At 40.7% G+C, this 21,088-nt stretch overlaps 1 protein-coding gene across 2 annotated transcripts in view; it reads right to left on the bottom strand.

The window, feature by feature from the left end:
- LOC116941304 (dedicator of cytokinesis protein 1-like) overlaps window positions 1-21,088 on the bottom strand; it is a 227,278-nt gene that overhangs the window by 162,740 nt on the left and 43,450 nt on the right. For both annotated transcript variants that reach the window (XM_032952216.2, XM_032952215.2), the window contains exon 27: window positions 17,235-17,362. In XM_032952216.2, the coding sequence (XP_032808107.1) occupies window positions 17,235-17,362 (128 nt within the window). The remainder of the gene's footprint in view (window positions 1-17,234; window positions 17,363-21,088) is intronic.

Below are 21,088 nucleotides of genomic sequence, written 5' to 3' on the forward strand. Positions count from 1 at the left end.
GAGTAGGAGAGAGAAATTTGCTTGTAAATGTGAGCTTGGCGAGGGCCGAGCTCGGCTAGGGCCCTGAAATTGCACCATAAAACAACAAAATCACATATCATGTGCCGCCCTTAGTTAATCCACTGCTGGATGAAGGCTTCCACGTGCCACTTTGGTGATGAGTGTGGTTTGTCTATACTTTCATGCACTGCTGAGGAGGTGCGCAGGATCGGTTGAGATGTCACTCGCCGCTGATGTTACCCATGGCAGGGAATCAATCAATCAAACGGCTGGGTTTGTAAAGCAGTGCATGACCCGCCTTTCGCATTATCATAAATAAGTGTAACTTGACTGCTCAAATGTTTCTGCAATAATTTATGACAGTGCTTATTTTTTTATTCCCAAAATGTTTCCTAGAGGTCATTGGATGAATAACTTAGGCACGACACAACTTAACATTTAATTTAATGTTATGAATTATCTAACTAAAAGCATATACGTACTTAAGTTTTAACGCATTTTCTTTACAGTAAAACAGTTAAATATATTTGGTAATGTATCAAATAACTTTAGTCATTATTTACATTGTTGAATATAATGTACATGAACATGATTTTTTTTAATAACAAACATTATAAGGCTTTCCATATTTAACTCTGTAAATGCATGATTGAATGGCCTTTCAAACATTCTCAAGCAAATGACATAACCTTTTGGTGAAAGATCACGCCAGTAATACAAGTTTAGAAATATTTGCTGTCAATTTAAGGTCACACATAAAATAACGGGAGGACCATTGGTATACATGTTGAGTCTACATCAATAATTAATCCTGTATAACCAGCCATTGTTACTATTTGTTTATAAACCTCAACAGCGCAACCATGAACAAGTTATACCACTATAATGTGCATTATTACCAGTTAAGGGCCACATTTTAAATAGTCTCTTTTACCTTTGATGAAGCATTAGAATTCTTATAGAATACATCAAACTGGATATAAATGGAACGGGTACAAAAAACACCAATGGAGTGGTTGGCATCCCCGTGACACCAACACTGGACCCGTGATCACCCTGGGACTCATTGGCACCAGTCTTGGTGGCGCTGATACCCGATTGTTGAAGACTTCTCCTTCGTAGTCATTGTCTAGTGCTATCCTCTTTTCAGAGGCCTGCTGGCGGTGTGGCAGTGTGGCACCTCTCTCCGCTTCCCTCTGGCCATTGCTGTTGATCTGCATCCCCATCTGTTTGCTCCCAGCATCGCCTTCTTGGCCTAGCTCAGGATCCCCGACCAGGTGCACATCCTTGTGTAGTGGCATTTTCTAGACAACTTAAAGATTGTGTGTGGTCACAGACTGCTCTATTTACACCTTCCTGCATTTGCCTATTCTGTTTTTATTATTGCTGTGTTTCTTATTCCTTTTGCCCTGTTGATTTGCTCCGTTGTTTTAGCCTGCATTTTGTAAGGCACTTCGTGATGCATTGCAGCAAAGTACCATATTAAATGCACATCATCTATAACCTTCTTCTTGGTTCTTTCGGTAAAGTCACGTAGAATGGAAATAAAATAATACAAATAAAACAATAAAATAAAATTCTCACGACGTTTCGGCCACAACACAAGTAGCCTTCTTCAGGTGAAGGAACAGAACTGTCGGGACGACAGCGCTTCAATGAACGCTGCTAAGATTCGCAGCGTCTTTTAAGCTAGGTGGGAGGAGCAGAGCGCCTTGACAAAGGAGTTTACATATCAAACAGGAGAATTTAGCATTGAAATAGCTGTGTTAAAGTGTTGGATCAGCAGGGTGTTAAAGTCATAAATTAGCATGTAACTGGGAGATTAGCATGATGTTAATGTGAGGGATTAGCATGTGACGTCACGGAAATAGCTATGTTAAAGTCAAAGTTTACATATCAACAGAGGCATTTAGTATGTGGACGCTAAAGGACTGCAACTACCCAACTATCATACAATAAACCGATGTGAAAAAACTAAGTATAAACTACATCAATATAATAAATGTACTCAATATATTCTTCAATAAGTTGAGCTATTAACATAAAGTAACTGGGTATACACTACACTATATAATGAATACCATATAGTAAACTAATACAAAACTAAAATATAAACTACATCAATGTTATCAATAAACTCTATATACTCTCCAATCAGCTGAGCTACTAACAATAAGTCGTTATACATTACAATGCCATATGGCGAAGAAATGGGTGGCGGTTTTTTCTTTTCAACGTTAGCACCACGGAAAGCGACGAGCTTTGTTCAGACGGACGAGTCCATCTATGCTCGGAACGGAGGAGGGGGGAGAAACAGCCACGATGCGCTGCTCTGTCCTGTGTTGCGTTACAACTATGTTATAAACTAGACTACTATACATTACAATATTATACCTTCCAATCTAAACTACATTGTATAATATCGTATACACAGCCCAATGTAAGCTCTAACATTGTGCATCATATTGGTATGTCTCCAACTAAACTTTTTTCTACATTACACGACTATACACCGTAATATACACTGGCATAGACAAACCCACCCTTGAATTATACAATGCGTTACTATGCACTACCCTATACTTCAGACTGTAAAATATTAGACTTGTAATATTACACTATGTATTATTCTACCAACCCTACTGTATACCACACTGCTGTATGTTCACTATACAATTACGATACTATATATTGCCTTATGAATTAGGTTAAACATTACAATGTTATACTATTTATTATTATACAAAATGCTATAAACCATACCATTGACCATCGTGTGAAAGGTATTAAGAGGTAGTGCCAGCGAATGGACTCGTTACTAAAACCAACAAAATAATTTCTGATTCAACAGCATTAATTGATCAAACCAAACAGTTCTTGTTAAAACCTTCTGCGGCCAGGCCACCAAGATTATATGGCCTTCCAAAGATACATAAAGAAGATACACCCCTTCGTCCCATCGTCTCCACTATCAACTCCCCCACCTACAAACTGGCTCGTTTTCTGTCTGAAATCCTGCGACCTTTACTGGAAAAACCACCTCTGCGGTACTAAACTCTACTCACCTGGTATCGACAATCAAGGGTATTTCCCTGTCCCCAGATGACCTGCTTGTCAGTTTTGATGTGGTTTCCTTATTCACCAAAGTTCCTGTACCTGACACCATCGCAATCATTGAAGACTTGGTTCATCAAGGACTGCATACTGATGTACCCCCCCCCCCCCCTGGTGAGACACTGCTTAACCAACACATACTTCACCTGGAATGGAACTTTCTACAAACAAACTGAGGGCACCCCAATGGGCTTCCCCCTATCTCCGGTTGTAGCCAACGTTTTCATGGAGAAATTTGAAACTGACGCCATCCAGACTGCCACTCTACGCCCGACCTTATGGAAGAGGTACGTGGATGACACTTTTGTCATCTGGCTACATGGCCGGCCTGCTCTAGCCCAATTCCTCGACCACATCAATTCCATATACCCAGCCATCAGATTTACCATGGCAGTCGAAAAAGATGGCAAGCTACCCTTTTTGGATGTCCTAATTAAAAGGAGACCTGATGATTCAATGAGCCACTCTGTCTACAGGAAAGCTACCCATACGGATGCTTACTTAAAACCGGATTCCCACCACCATCCATCCCAGAAGAACTCCCTCATCAAGACTCTATACCATAGAGCCCAATGCATTTCCGACCAGGAACACATTGCCAGTGAACTCAGGCACGTACACCAAGCTCTCAAGGCTAATGGTTACTCCGACTACACAATCCGCAAAGCCATCACTCCAGCCATGATGAAGGATCCTCTTGAGGAGCCATTCAAAACCATCACCTTACCCTACATTGCGGGGGTCACAAAAAATATCTCCAAAATCCTGAATGAACACAAGATCCAACACTTTAACCCCAGCTATTTCAATGCTAAATTCTCCTGTTTGATATGTAAACTCCTTTGTCAAGGCGCTCTGCTCCTCCCACCTAGCTTAAAAGACGCTGCGAATCTTAGCAGCGTTCATTGAAGCGCTGTCGTCCCGACAGTTCTGTTCCTTCACCTGAAGAAGGCTACTTGTGTTGTGGCCGAAACGTCGTGAGAATTTTTTTTTATGTTTATTTTTATTATTTTATTTCCATTCTACGTGACTTTACCGAAATAACCAAGAAGATGAATCCCTGCAGTCACGAAAGCTTTAAATCGAAATCTATAACCTTGACCTTATGAAATTTATGAATGCAAATGTTTAGAAATAATACCCACGAGATTTTTTTTATATATATTCAATTGTCTTTGGATATTTTAATTGTAATGCTGCACTCACTTCGATGTTGCTATTTTACTCTCCGTATTCAAATCCAGATCTCTCATGCAAATACTAGTTTGTTGTCCTTGCTCCAGTTAGCACGGTTTGCTATGTACGATGTGAAATAAGTCCAACATACATACGTAGAAGATTCCCTCTTTCATAATGCTCTTATTTGATTTTAATAAAAATGTCATCATCATTATCATTGGCCATAGGCAATCCATTGTTAAGTATATTGCACCATACATGGTCCAGAGATGCCACAATACATCCCTTGCACATGGGCTCACCTCACTTCTCCACCTATACAGTGGTTATCCTCTCTCTTTTACAACGCCCATGAAGGTCCGCTTCTATTTAATCTTCGGGAAAGCCTAACTCTTACTTGGCGATAAATAAATGGTAATCATTGCAAAGGGAAACGCTTTTATATGACTGAGGGATGGGCCCTTGAGATGGTAAATTGGATTTTACATCTTCTTTGGTTCTTTCGGTAAAGTCACGTAGAATGAGAATAAAATAATAAATTGATAAAATAAAATAACACAATAATATTCTCACGACGTTTCGGCCACAACACAAGCGGCCTTCATCAGGTGAAGGGACGAGACTGTCTGGTAGGACAGCGCTGGAATCTCCAGCGCTGTCCTACCAGACAGTTGGAATCTCCAGCGCTGTCCTACCAGACAGTCTCGTCCCTTCACCTGATGAAGGCCGCTTGTGTTGTGGCCGAAACGTCGTGAGAATATTATTGTGTTATTTTATTTTATCAATTTATTAATTTATTCTCATTCTACGTGACTTTACCGAAAGAACCAAAGAAGATGAATCATTGCAGTCACGAAAGCTTTAAATGGATTTTACATATTACTTTGCTCAATAAAGAATGGTAGAGCTCAGCAGATCAGTGCCAGACATCCTTGAAATAAATCGAATATTCCAGAAAATTTGGGGGCACTGAAGCTTCTCATCAGAAAACGCAAGCATCGTCACCTGTTCTGTGTTCTGTAGACATGTTAGTGACTAATTAACTGACAGAAAATAAGTGACACCTACAAATAAGAATGTGATTATTGCATCACTTTAAAGTGCTTGCTTGTACGTTATTTCTTTTCTCCATTTCATTTTTATACACTGCAGTTTAAAATAGCTTTCTACATTAACTTATATTTACATAATACCTGGTGCAAAACATTTTCTGCATAGTTAGCAGGACATTAAATACCATTTACATGCACAGCTATAAATCCAACGCTTTGTAATTCCATAATAACAAAAGTATAATTAATCAAGCAAACAACGAGCAACCCAGGTTTAAATCTACTACCCGTCAATAATGAGATGTCATCAATTGTAAATTAAAAGAGTATTCATTTGTTGTTTTTGTAATAAATAGTACAATTGAAAAGTCTAATTGGTTTTCTGCTTAACAGCTCCTTGATCCAGTGGTGGAAATTCCACATCCCTATGCCAGAGGCCAGTCACCCCATACGATTAATGTATTCCAATCACTTTTGCGATTTTCTCTTGCCTTCCCAAAAGGTGATTAAAGCTTTCGTGACTGCATAAAATTACTCATTGTTTTTTTTCGGGAAAATCACATATGTAGAAATACCAAAAAATTACATTTTGTTTTAATGTAAAGTCACATTTTGTTTTAATGTAATTTTATTGTATTTCTACATACGTGACTTTACCGAACAAAAACCAATGAGTTCCCAAAAGGTGGTATTCATTTGAATGACCCCAGTGAAATGAATCGCTGAAACAATTCATTACCTTTCTGATCGCAAGCCACGAGCCCTACCTCTGCACCACCTGTCCAGACAGTTTGTAAAACTTGCTCACATTGTAAGCAAAACCAATAAAAAAAGCAATATTCGCTTTATAGATATAGTTGTTTTCTTTTAGATGGCTGTCTGGCAGTGTGTGCAGACAGCATGCAGTGTATCGACTGCCTCTTATGCAAAGGCAATTCTCATGGGAATAACTGTACAACGAATGTATCTCTCGTATTCCTTTCTAGGGATTCATTTCGTCCATATTTCAACATTTACTCGTGCAAAAAATCCGACCGTTGTAAATGTTTCCGTTTTCTACACTTTGGATGAAAGTGCTTTGCCCGTACCATCCATCTTAATCAAGGTTAGAGCTAAAATCTATAATTTTATGGTCTTCAAATATTAACATTTTAAAAGATTTCAGCAGTTCAAAACTGAACAAAAGGTCTATTGTGTGCTTAAGAAACAGCTTGATTTTTTATGTTTCTCGACTCTTGGAATTTATTAGAGTAATTATTGATATTGACGGTGATAGTCTTGTGTGTTCTTTTGAAATGCTATGATTGGAACATGTATTTGTGTTGTCAATGTTCACAGTTCTATCCATTGTTGTAAGATAATGCTCAGCACAATAGACGTACCATCACTGGGAATACATTTAATTCGTTTTATGTAAATGCAAAATGTCATGCAATCACATTCGCACTATCTCTTTACCAAGCTAGTTTTTCAAATTAATTAATGATTTTGTTCATTGTATGTTCCCAATGCAATATTCCAAGCTACATCTTTAATATTCTTGGTTCCTTTGGTAAAGTCGCATAGAAGGGAAATAATAAAATAATATTGTGTTTTTTTTATTGTTTCCCTTCTACGTGACTTTACCGAAAGACCCAAGAATATGAATCCCTGCAGTCACGAAAGCTTTAAATCGAAATTTACATATTTAATCTTTGAAGTGGTTTATGGTAATGTGCTGTCTATATATGAAATAACATTTAGGCCTCAATTTTTATTTTAAAGACCTGACCAACTTTATGAATTTAAGTTGCTCTATAGTCTTGATCATCTTGGCCTTATTATCTACTTTAGAAACAGCACCATTTTAATAATAATTACAAATTTGCTGATTTTTCATTGGCGATCACAGCTGTTGGACAACCCCCCCCTCCCCCCCTAATTTTAACAACTGGACATGAATGCACAGAAAATCTGCCGTCACATTCCTGTGACACGAGATCCCATTCCGATCGTTTTCAGCTACCTGTGCTTACATCGGCGACACTTCAAAAGGTACGCCAACAGCAGACGACGTCTAGATTTAGTTCGCCGCTCCAAATTGTACACGATTGTTACCATTTCTGTATGGCATCACTCCGGCTACATTGGAACCTGCAATTTGTGCATACAGTCATATTCCACGAATCCAGTGTTGGCCAAACAGCAGCGGTGATTCAACGGGCAGGCTTTTGCAGTCAATTTTATGATTCGTAAATTATTTTTGGGTTGGGTCTGGTAATGATCCGATCATATTTCTATCGCGAAACTCTCCACCACCCGACATAATCAAATAAATTAGACTTGTAACGTGTCAAAGCATTTAAAGCACACATTATTACTTATTGTTCTTAGTCTTAAACTCGATTAAAAAATATTGGCACATTAAACAGTTATACACGATACAAGTGAATTTCGTGTGGTGAAGAATCTTGAGATAGAAACACGGTCACACCGATCTGTAAGTGGCCTAACCCAAAAATCAAGTATGAATCAACATCGCTGCTGCTATCTTTACAATCGCTAACTTTACCATTTACGATGTAAATGATCAGTGTAATTGATTAAAAAAACAAACACACTTATCAATAAATTTCGATTTAAAGCTTTCGTGACTGCAAGGATTCATCTCCAGCGCTGTCCTCCAGACAGTCTCGTCCCTTCACCCGATGAAGGCCGCTTGTGTTGTGGCCAAAACGTCGTGAGAATATTATTGTGTTATTTTATTTTATCAATTTATTATTTTATTCTCATTCTACGTGACTTTACCGAAAGAACTAAAGAAGAAAAACACTTATCAATAGTTGTGCTGTTCTCCATCTCCTCAAGTAGATTGAGTGAACTAATCAGTGGGTAGTGAATGTGAGTGGGGCGTATAGAACCATGATTGCTCAAGCAAGGCTTCAAGGCAGTTATTACGAAGAGATAATATCCAATTCCATGCCTATTTTAACGAAATCACATGAAGTCAATGTCCTCAATTGCTTTCAAGAATACTATTACGAATCATAATAATGTGCTTGCATTACTCAGGCTCATTAAAACTCTCAAGATTCTTAGATGTACTATATTATTACGGGGCTATTTGCCTCTCCTGTCACAGCATTAATCATACAAAAAACATAAACATTATAAACAGATCACACACCTATTTGACACTGACAGAAAACCTGTTACAACCATCAATGACCACGACATATGTTATACCAGCACACATTCCCTAAACACTTCCACGCACGCATTGCTTAAAGCAAAACCAATCTTGTTTCTGGCTTGATGTCACGTTCGGTTTCCGAGGGATCCTCCCCAAACGTGTTGAAATATTTAAATTTCATTTCATATCAGCCATATGAATAGCAGCAGCCCAACGCGGTGGTTATGATGCATGAGAGGGAGCCACGGATTGATCGATGCCATTGGCTTGCAATGCAGTTGTTGATCCCCTGTGAGTCTGCTGGTTTTGTGGTCGTGTTGTTGTGTAACTGATAACCTTCCATTTGGTATGTACGTTGAACGTCTTTCGCACCGTACGTAGCCAACCACGCTAATCGGAGGTGCGGGGGAAGCACAACAAACTTTTGTTTCCAGATGTCTAAATCTTAGTGGTCAACTAACACAACTCGTAACGACTTGACAAACTTCACTATCATCATCAGCCATGGTCTATACCAGTGGTGGGTAACCTGGCGGCTCCGTGGGCTGCGGTGACCTGGTCTAAGTGTGCCTTGGGCAAGCGGACGGCGACCATAATAGCAAGCAGAGACATTTTTTGTTCGAATTCGGGAAGACAAAAAAGTTTCAAAAGCCGCAACGCAAGTGAATAACGTGACGAAGGAGCCCTTAAAGAGCCGCATGCGGCGACGGAGCAGTAGGCTGCCGACCCCTGGTCTAGGGTGATGCGTGGGGTCATGATAAGTTGCACAAGCCCGATGATTTCAATCAGGCAGCCCACTGCGGTGAAGGAGGGCCGCTGATGTGGCCCACTGACTGATCCTGGCTATGCCAGGGGGTCGACAACCTGCGGCTCTGGGGCTGCTTCGTGACGTTCATCAGTAAGGACCACCATCTCGTATTCACTTGCATTGTGGCTCATGAATTACTGAGGTTTTTTTATTATTATGTAAAATTCGAAAGAAAAGTATCTCTTCCTGTTATTTTGGTTGCAGGCCCCTGGTCTATACACTCCTGGATGAAGGTCTCCCCACTCGTCTAGTTCCTCGTACCTGTGAGTCTCTCTCTCTTGGAGAGTGAGCGAATACTGTGCCCGTTACAAGTTGAAATGATATTATTATTATTAACATCATCCATCATGGTCTCCTGATGCAACAATCCATCTAGACTGCATCAATTTCCCCCGAGTCAAATGTCTTTTCATAGTCGACAAATGCTTGGCATAATGGTATTTTATATTCATTCGTCTTTTTCAGAATCTGATGGGAAGTAGGTATGTGCTCGATGATAGAGAAACCTTTCCAAACCATTTGGCTTACTAGATTGGTTGGCTTCCGAATTATCCATTGTTTTGTTCCCAATGACCTTCATTAACTATTTATATGCATGAGATACAGTGAGGGAAAAAAGTATTTGATCCCCTGCTGATTTTGTACGTTTGCCCACTGACAAAGAAATGATCAGTCTATAATTTTAATGGTAGGTTTATTTGAACAGTGAGAGACAGAATAACAACAAAAAAATCCAGAAAAACGCATGTCAAAAATGTTATAAATTGATTTCATTTTAATGAGGGAAATAAGTATTTGACCCCCTCTCAATCAGAAAGATTTCTGGCTCCCAGGTGTCTTTTATACAGATAATGAGCTGAGATTAGGAGCACACTCTTAAAGGGAGTGCTCCTAATCTCAGCTTGTTACCTGTATAAAAGACACCTGTCCACAGAAGCAATCAATCAATCAGATTCCAAACTCTCCACCATGGCCAAGACCAAACAGCTCTCCAAGGATGTCAGGGACAAGATTGTAGATCTACACAAGGCTGGAATGGGCTACAAGACCGTTGCCAAGCAGCTTGGTGAGAAGGTGACAACAGTTGGTGTGATCATCCGCAAATTGAAGAAACACAAAAGAACTGTCAATCTCCCTCGGCCTGGGGCTCCATGCAAAATCTCACCTCGTGGAGTTGCAATGATCATGAGAACGGTGAGGAATCAGACCAGAACTACACGGGAGGATCTTGTCAATGATCTCAAGGCAGCTGGGACTACAGTCACCAAGAAAACAATTGGTAACACACTACGCCGTGAAGGACTGAAATCCTGCAGCGCCCACGAGGTCCCCCTGCTCAAAAAAGCACATATACATGCCCGTCTGAAGTTTGCCAATGAACATCTGAATGATTCAGAGGACAACTGGGTGAAAGTGTTGTGGTCAGATGAGACCAAAATGGAGCTCTTTGGCATCAACTCAACTCGCCGTGTTTGGAGGAGGAGGAATGCTGCCTATCACCCCAAGAACACCATCCCCACCGTCAAACATGGAGGTGGAAACATCATGCTTTGGGGGTGTTTTTCTGCTAAGGGGACAGGACAACTTCACCGCATCAAAGGGACGATGGATGGGGCCATGTACTGTCAAATCTTGGGTGAGAACCTCCTTCCCTCAGCCAGGGCATTGAAAATGGGTCGTGGATGGGTATTCCAGCATGACAATGACCCAAAACACACGGCCAAGGCAACAAAGGAGTGGGTCAAGAAGAAGTATATTAAGGTCCTGGAGTGGCCTAGCCAGCCTCCAGACCTTAATCCCATAGAAAATCTGAGGGAGCTGAAGGTTCGAGTTGCCAAACGTCAGCCTCGAAACCTTAATGACTTGGAGAAGATCTGCAAAGAGTGGGACAAAATCCCTCCTGAGATGTGTGCAAACCTGGTGGCCAACTACAAGAAACGTCTGACCTCTGTGATTGCCAATAAGGGTTTTGCCACCAAGTCCTAAGTCATGTTTCTTCAGAGGGGTCAAATACTTATTTCCCTCATTAAAATGCAAATCAATTTATAACATTTTTGACATGCGTTTTTCTGGATTTTTTTGTTGTTATTCTGTCTCTCACTGTTCAAATAAACCTACCTTTAAAATTATAGACTGATCATTTCTTTGTCAGTGGGCAAACGTACAAAATCAGCAGGGGATCAAATACTTTTTTCCCTCACTGTAGGGGAAGAATGTGCCTGCATTCCTTTCAGCCAATTTTGTCTAGCCCTTTCGAATTGAAGAATCGTTGAGGCATTATTCCACGACGGAGCAACAAATTCAGATAAAAGGGCTCGCGGCATCACAACGGTGAATACACCATGCTAGGAACCCAGCAACATGAGTTTGATTTCTGGTCACACCTATATCTGAACTGGTTTCTGGGCCTCGCATTTCACGAACCTGCGCCAAACAGCATGTTGACATGTGGTCAGATAACTCCTGTGACTGAAATGGCGCAGTGAGGCTTTCAATCGGCAGTGGATTGACAGAGAGCTGCAAATTGTTTATTACTTTGGTAAAAATACAAGTTAGTTATGGACCTATTTATATGAACAATTTACAACTGAATTATAGTATCTCCCTGAATTTGTTTTCATTATCTTAATTGGTTTCGACATAATTGCGATCGAATGCAACTCTACATTGGCGTGTAGGCAGATTCTGATCTGTAAAAGTTATTTTGCTCAAGCATAATTTTGACATCAAATATAATTGTCATGCATGTAAAAAGGCAGCAGTTAAAGTGGCCCATCCTAATCGGCAAAGCATACTAAATGAGACAAATGGATTTACTGGGACTTTCTACAACAAGCAGGTCATTGTAATCTAATTGTGTATGCAACATGACCATACAACAACAACTGCATTGATTTGTATCTAGGGAGAGAGAAAACAGTGCTATAATTGTAAAGTGAGTCGGTTAACAGTGTAAAGGAATAAATACCACTGAGGACGAAAGATAATTTTACATGATAGCGTTACGGCTCTGACACAAAATTGCTACATGAGTGGCCAAAATACAAATTTGGAAGTTTACGCGAATTGTACAAAAAAATACTCGAATGCCGGTGGAGTATGTGACTTAAACAGAGAGCCAATCCATTATTGACCAACGCTGCTCCAGGTAGCTCCATCTATTAGATTACAGCAAAAGGTCAGCTTCTGACATGTTGGGCCTTTGTTGTTTTAACACAGAAATCTATTAAACAACGACTCAGGGTGGGCAATATCTGCACAAAAGCGAAGAGGTGAGCTTTCCTGTTTGCTGAAGACCAAGCGGGCACGGTGGAAGGAACCTAACGAGGGCTGGAGAAATAAACCGCTCCACGTTATTTGTCTCTCGGGATGTGTAAATTACAATGCAGCCTGTGCAGGGCATTTTGTTGTTATGCTGGAATGCACACACAGCTACTTGCTAACAAAGATCCCCCGTATAGCCTTAACAGACTGTACACGAGGGGGTGGATGGCGAGCACCACGCCCGACCGCCTTTGTCTCCCGAGTGGCGATGTTTGTACACCGCACCAAGTACTCATTTGAGACTGAGTCGACGTAGGGGAGGCCCAGGACGAGTTTAGGTATTCGTCACTGGTATTGGCCGTGAGCGGGAATCGAACTCGGGACACCGGATTCCAAGCGCAGCGTGCTACCTGCTACACCACCGCTCCCCACTACTTGATAACACACACGCATACACACGCGTGCGTGAGTCCGCACCTCCTTATGTGTGGGCAGTGAGGCAGCTGTGGTGCGACGTTTTAAATTAGCATGACAGAATGAAAAGCACTCTCAGGTTTTCCCCCACGTATTTTTGAAGAAATTGTTCGCGATATTCTGTTTGCAAAGCGAAACATCCCAATAATTTAATTTTTTTTACACGGTACAGCAGCTTATCTGTGAAAAGCTGTTTTAGTTGTGTATAATTTAGCATACTTTGTGGACATTTAATCAAAGAGATTATGTAATTTTGATTTAAAGCTTTCGTGACTGCAGGGATTCATATTCTTGGTTCTTTTGCGTGTGTGACTTTACCAAAAGAACCAAGAATAAGATTATGTAATGTTCACCGTGAAAGCAGTATGCAATGTTGTATTTGAAATGTTCTTTTCAGACAACCTTAAGTCTCTCTATTTTGCATTATACCCAAAGCCACCCACTGCACATGTGTGCATGTACATTCCTGTGTCAATCCACTGCTGGATGAGGGCCTTGCCCTATGCCGTGCAGCTCATGAGGGTTAATTGGCAATACAGCACGCATCTCTCTCTCGAGGCTCCATCCTGCTTGGCTTCTGAGTTCTGATGAGATCAGGCACATTTCTGTGTGACGTGTTCATAGGCGATCGCTGTGCATACCGTTAATTGAGTCAGTCCATGTTATGCTTCAACTGTGAAGCACACGTGCCTGTTCGCCTCGCGTTGGAGGGCATGTTAAATATAAACTGGAAAAGTAAATCACTTTGGTATGAAATTACCATTCGTTTACATTTACAGGTATTTTGTGACCACAATTTCAGACACAATGCTGAATGTCACAGTAGTTTTAGGCTCCGATATATTTGCAAGCAAATGCAATAACTTGCCCGCTTATTCTTTCAGAAGTTGAATTTACTTTGGTTGGTCTCCACACAAGGGGTGGCACTTAGTGATATTTATGGAATTCATATTTGTATTCAGTAACACGTAAGCGGATTTTATAATCGAAACTTATAAAGTACAATATTTCTGTGTAGATCCAAACCACACACACACACACAGCATCAACAACAATTAATGTATTCTATATCAAATTTACGTTCGGCAAAATGGCTATGGATGAAAGCCTGCTCATGCCATATCACTCATGGGGTTGTTTAACCATTTTTCACCACGTTTTGTCTTTTTTAGTGAAATGAAGGGGGTGGTGCATGACTGGTTCAGATATCCCTCGCCACTGAAGTTAACCGTGGCCGAGAATTTAACTCAGGTTACAGGGTTCATAACGTGGCAAGATAACCTCTGAGCTACCCCCATTTCACCCTGTTAATATACACCTTGGATCTCAGAGCAAAACATATGCTGAAGCAGCAGGTGGGATGGTTGTACGTTAAAAACAGACCCAACTTCTTCAAAATATTCCAGAGAAATGGATTGACAAGTGCCTAGTCCTCTCACTTTATTAAATGTGAGCAAAAGCCCAGGATACATTTTAATGCATGAATTACTCCATCTGTGCCCTATTGACCTTTTGTGCCACGTGAACTCAAACAAATTTGAATATTCGCTCGTCTTACTGTCATCTCTCTACTATGCAAGGATAGTATTCATTACCTCTTTAAGACACCTTCAGAAGGACGTATTCTCAATGTTCCACACACAAGGACCTTTTAATGATTTCTGCATATATAAATTTATTTTTAAAAATATTTTGAAAGCATCACAACCATAATATATTGCATCAGCCAAAAGGTGGAATGTAGTTATTTTCTTGACAGCAATATTATTTGTAGGCTTTCAGGGGAAATGACCTATACTGTCACGTCTGATCTCTGCAAGTCGCTCACTCTGATAACTTTTCCACCCACATAGCCTGCCGGGACTTTATTTCTTCCCAGCAATACATTCCAGACGATCCATCATTATCTTACCCACCAATTTACTAAGCCCAGTCAGCCACCATTCTGCAGGCTGCTTGCTGGCACAGAAACAAAAGAATAATCACATTTAAGTATGAGCCCTGGTCTCAGGTTGCACACCTGGGATACATCAAATAGTGACTTGCTCCACGGAAAGTTGGCGCTCGGCACGTTAAACTGTCGAGGGACAAATTGTATGTGAATTTATTGGTAAATAAACGACCTAACTGAAAACAAATTACCATTGCAACTCCGGTCACATGCTTCCATCTGCTTTTTTTTGTAAACGTGGTCTAAACTGTGGCTTTTTAATCCGATAAATTAGTTCGGGAACAGGTAATGAGAAAAGTGTGAAGGTTGGTGGCACGTTGCGCTACCTTTTTTTGTTGTTGCTGCCAACATTGTGGCATGATTGACAACTGAATAATGCGAATAAGATGTGTTAATAATGGGTGTGCTGTTAAGTTGCTTGTCCAGTTTTCGGATGCAAAGCTTGGCATTGCATAAATATTACCGTTACACCCAGATAAACACATCCATTATATACATACACTAATTATACGCTTCTATTGACAAATTGTTTTATTTACATGAAATTGGAATTAATTAAATTGAAATAAAAATAGAGGTAAAAATAAGCATATATGTGTGCAGACCACCCAAAGTAAAATCATTTACATAAAAGTAAGAGGTAAGAATATATGCTATGATGTTGTACCGCAAAATGTACACGAAAAACCAAAAGTCTCAATTCTGTAATTATAAACATTATTTTTTATTATCATCATCATCATCTATGATGAGGGCCTCGCCAAAGCCGCTCCGCCACCTACGAAGATCCTGCGATGTCATGATCCACCTAACACCTACACATGAACTGATGTCATCACTTCTTCTCTTCAGTGAACGTCCTCTCGGACAAATTCCATTCCTTAGCTGCTACCCCCTTATTATTTTTGGTCATCAACCCCTTCCAGCGATGAGTCCTGCCCAAGACAAATTATTCTTCTCAGCAGTTCTAATTATTTTATTAACCCGCGAATGTTCTCTAATCGACGGTCTTCTTTTTGTCACTCAATGGTCCTTGGTATATGCTTCATACAATGTAATACATCATCATAATGATGAAGTATTGTTCATAAACTTGGTTGAAAGCAATTTTGATGATAAATAAATAATTTACAAGCGTGACATGAGCTCCTCCTGCTGGAAGTAATGTTTTTCAACGTCGATAAATCACAATGGACATTTGGTACAGCCTTTAAAACATGGCTATGTCGTAAATGGGTATCAGCGGTCAATGTGGCAAAGAATGGTGATGATGTAAACAGTATTTATAAAAATAGAATCCTGCTGTACAAATCACCATATTCTCTGGGTTATGAGACACCTATATTCTCCCTGTATGAAAACAAAAGTTTGGGGTGCATCTTACTTTCGGAGAAAACGGCAATCCAGAAAATATGGGACATTGGGCCAATGTTGGTCCAACGGTTCAAGCCATGCCAACGTTACCCCAGCATTATCTAGTTACAGGGAATATACACTAATAAGTAGATTGTGCACAATTACATGACTAAAATCCAAATAAAGCATCCTTCCCATCGCACATTTGTCGAGAAATCAGATTTAAAGCAATGTTTAAGTTAAATTTTCATTTCTGAAGGTCGTTTGTTTAAAAATGGCAGTTGCACGGTCGAATTTGTAAACGCTGCAGTGATGTGCAACGATTTAAAACTTGGATGTGAAGGAGAAATACAATTTTCATAAAAACATCACCAGAGTGGACCCAAGCCAAGATTGTTATTTAACCAGGAGTAAGCAATGTCGATGACAAACTTTAACGCCCTTTGCAAGGACTGATCCTTACTGGATCAACAACATATATCAAGTTCTTAAAAAAAAAATTAACTATATATTGATTTTTTTTCTTCGTCTGCTAAACGTGTGTGGCTTATATTTATCCACAATTCCCCAAGGGACTTCATCCCAAAGCTGGGACCTTTTTTTTCGTTGTTCGTTTTTTATCCTTTCGGTAAAGTCACGTAGATAGAAAATTATTAATAGATCACGACGTTTCGATTGCAACACAAGCGAACGTCGCGATCTATTCATAATTTTATATCTACGTGACTTCACCGAAAGAACCAAAGAGTATGGATTCCTGCAGTCACGAAAGCTTCAAATCAAGATAGTTTTTTTATTCGTTTCGGTTAGAAGGCATGCATTTTAAATCGACACCAAAGGTGAAACTTAGACACCACAACTCACCACACTGTCACTGTGCAGAACCTCCACGATGTCGCTCAGAAGAGCCACCGTGTGCTCTGCCTCATCCATGTGGCTCAGCCATAGCTTGATGTGGTCCGTCATGACAGGCAGGAGAACTTGGCGGCACTCTAGAAAGCATTGCCAACAACAGCAGCAGCATCTAACGATTAATCGATTCGTTAAAAAATGTATTATTATGCTCACTGTCATCATCATCATCATCAACCATTCTGAATCCACTGCTGGATGAAAGCCTCCCCAAACTGCCGCCATCTCTCTCGATCCTGCGATGTAACAATCCACCCAGAACCTGCGTACGAGCTGATTTCATCGCAATTTCATAACTCTATCTATTTTCGGATTTGTCACGCGCCCTTTAGAATTGTTAAGCAGATTGTGAGCCGGAGAGGGCAGTGGGATGGATGACAGTTTGAAATCATAGTGGAAGGATAGACGTGGCTTGTAGATTCATACGTTAAAATCGATTCACATGCTCATAATATACAAATTTAAACGTGTAAGTAAGTATATTATTTTGTACATATATACATTGCAAGTAATATTTGCATGATCCCTACTACCACTAGAGGCCGCTATATTTACCACAATAGAAAACATTCCTGCATCGAATCACCCACCGTGAATCGTGACAATTTATCAAACTACGAGGGGAAGTGGGTGGTAGGGGCCGACTTATTGTGGGCCAAGTCCTCACAGTGTGTTGAAAATTATACCGGGTGTCACAAAAAAAAAACCCTTTGTCATTGCATGCACCAATTTAGGGCAGGCTATTCTGGAATTTTGATTGGCAGGTGTTTTTTGTGTGTGTGTGTGAAACACCACGACGTTATGAATACCATAACGAATACCACGTTGTGATTACCGTGGAAATTTTCAGGCAATGACCTCTCCCCACGTGCAACATCGCCACACAGCAAGAGATGAATCACCGATTTTACAAGCGTGCAAAATGGTGATGCTAAAAAAAAAATGCAATTCCAATGCTGAAAACAAAATGATAGGATACGCGCTACAATTTCATTTCAACGCATGTAACCGATGCTAATGAACAGCGTGGCATTGTGCAAGCGGGATGCTGCCGTGGTGTCATGGCTAGCACGCGGTCATGGTCAGCACATTCCACAATCCAGAAGTCGCCGGTTCTATCCCATCTCCCGGCACGACAGTAGAATAAATTGGTTCGCCGTAGTCGGTCGATCGACAAGACGCATGTGGTGGTGATGGGGTATCGTGTGGATACTCCCACCTCTTCCAAGACGTCTGGCCGTAGTGGAATAGTATGCCAAATTCCACCCCACCCCCCCTCCCTAGAGCTCCCTTCTAGTGGAGGCCACTCTGCCAACAGTAGCGTGAGCAAGCAATTGCAGGGCTGCACCTTTACCACCACCGTTTTAGTGCAAGCGGATGCTCTGTATGCCGCTGCACAAAAAAAAGTCCTCTTCCAAGCGCAAGGGTGGAAAAAAAGAGATGGTATACAATGGAGTTAATAAGAAAGAAGGAATTCAGAGTGCTGTGAGAGCAAGGGAATATAAATTATCACTTTAAACAGTGCTGGGTCGGTGGATTCACTTTAGAGAGAGAGATATATATACAGACTTTTTGACTGATTGCCTCGAGAAAGAAACAAGATGGCGTGCACTCTGGAGAAGCACTACAGCGTTTTGAGCATTAGTAGTCTTAGATCATAACAGGGGATCGCGAGACAGGCAAACAAGGAAAATCAGCCTCCGTCTGACATTGTGCAGCCACGCTGCTCCTATTTGTGTTCTTTTTATTTTAGAGATTGCCAAATCAACTAAATTTTGACTTCAAACTTTCGTGACTGCAGTAAGGTAAAGTCACGTAGATAGAAAAATAATAACAAAATAAAATAATAAAAAAGTGAATAAAAAACAATAAAAATATCATGACGTTTCGATCGCAACACAAGCAATCATCATCAGGAGAAAAAAGAGTGGGAAAATTGCTGAGGCAGGCTGTTTATAAAGGTTTAGAGATGGGCGGGGCAGCTAATGTTAATGTAGGAGAGGTCTCGACATTGGCAGTAGGTCTACACCAATCAAAGAGCTGTTTATAAAGGTTTAGAGATGGGCGGGGCAGCTAATGTTAATGTAGGAGAGGTCTCGACATTGGCAGTAGGTCTACACCAATCAAAGAGCTGTTTATAAAGGTTTAGAGATGGGCGGGGCAGCTAATGTTAATGTAAGAGAGGTCTCCGACACCGGCAGTAGGTCTACACCAATCAAAGCATTGCACCTCGCTCCACACACCCACACTGCTGACGGTGGAGGTGGACAAGAAAACACAAATCAAGTCATGACCCAAAGTGCTTGATGACATCTTTCCAATGATTGCTGAGTTTAAAATCGTCTTCTCAGTTGAAATTGTGTCTGTGTCTGTATATATAGATGATTTCGTGAACGAATCTTTATTGATAGCCAGTCGGCTTGCAAAGTACCATTGTCTTAGAGAAATCAATCTAATGTGAGCCAGCCGCATTAAAGTAATGATCAGCCACGGCAGAAGTATTGGTCCTGCCATGTTTCAGATCTGCCTTCTGTTCACGAACACGGTCCAAGACATGTCGCTTAGCTTCCCCAATGTAACTGGTGCCACAGATACAGCTTAGTTTGTAGACGCCGGGATATTGCATGTTAGGAATCTTGTCCCTCACAGATGGGATCAGGTCACAAATTTTATGCACTGTGTTAAATCGGACCTGGATCTTGTGTTTGTTCAAGATTTTGGAAATATTTTTGGTTATCCCTGCTATGTAAGGTAAGGTGATGGTTTTGATTGGATTTTCAGATGGCTCCTTCCCCGCAGTTGGGGCGATGGCTTTGTGGATTGTGTAGTCAGAATATCCATTCGCCTTGAGAGCCTGGTGTACGTGTTTGATTTCACTGGTCAGGGGTTCATGGTCAGAGATACATTGGTGTAGCGTTTTGATGATGGAATTCTTCTGGGATGGATGGTGGTGGGAATCAGGCTTCAGGTAGGCGTCAGTATGGGTTACCCTCCTGTAGACAGAGTGGCTCATTGAGCCATCTGGTCTCTTTTTGATTAAGACATCCAAGAAGGGTAGCATGCCATCCTTTTCTGCCTCTCCTACATTAACATTAGCTGCCCCGCCCATCTCTAAACCTTTATAAACAGCTCTTTGATTGGTGTAGACCTACTGCCGGTGTCAGGGCTTTCTCCTACATTAACATTAGCTGCCCCGCCCATCTCTAAACCTTTATGAACAGCTCTTTGATTGGTGTAGACCTACTGCCAGTGTCGGGGCTTTCTCCTACATTAACATTAGCTGCCCCGCCCATCTCTAAACCTTTATAAACAGCTCTTTGATTGGTGTAGACCTACTGCCAGTGTCGGGGCTTTCTCCTACATTAACATTAGCTGCCCCGCCCATCTCTAAACCTTTATAAACAGCCTGCCTCAACAGTTTGCCCCCTCTTTTTTCTCCTGATGATAATTGCTTGTGTTGCAATCAAAACGTCGTGCTATTTTTATAAAATTTTATTCACTTTATTTAAAAATTTTCTTTAATTTTATTGTTATTATTTTTCTATCTACGTGACTTCACCGAAAGAACCATATAATATAAATCAACCAAAATTTAAAGTCAGATCGTGATCAAATTGGGCAACTGAAGCCGGTACTCATTCCCTGTTGAAATATGTAAGCCAGTGTTTAAATTCCTCATTCCTATGATGAGGATGAGGCTATCCATAGGACAAGCACTGTTGACATCCCCGCAAAAGTGTTGCCCATTTTATCTACCCCAAAAGGATGACGGGTTGAGTCAACCACCAAGCAGGATTTCAACTCAC

This window comes from Petromyzon marinus, chromosome 11 (assembly GCF_048934315.1).
Source record: "Petromyzon marinus isolate PM22_M1 ecotype Great Lakes invasive population chromosome 11, UKy_Petmar_22M1.pri1.0, whole genome shotgun sequence".
Lineage (NCBI taxonomy): Eukaryota > Metazoa > Chordata > Hyperoartia > Petromyzontiformes > Petromyzontidae > Petromyzon > Petromyzon marinus.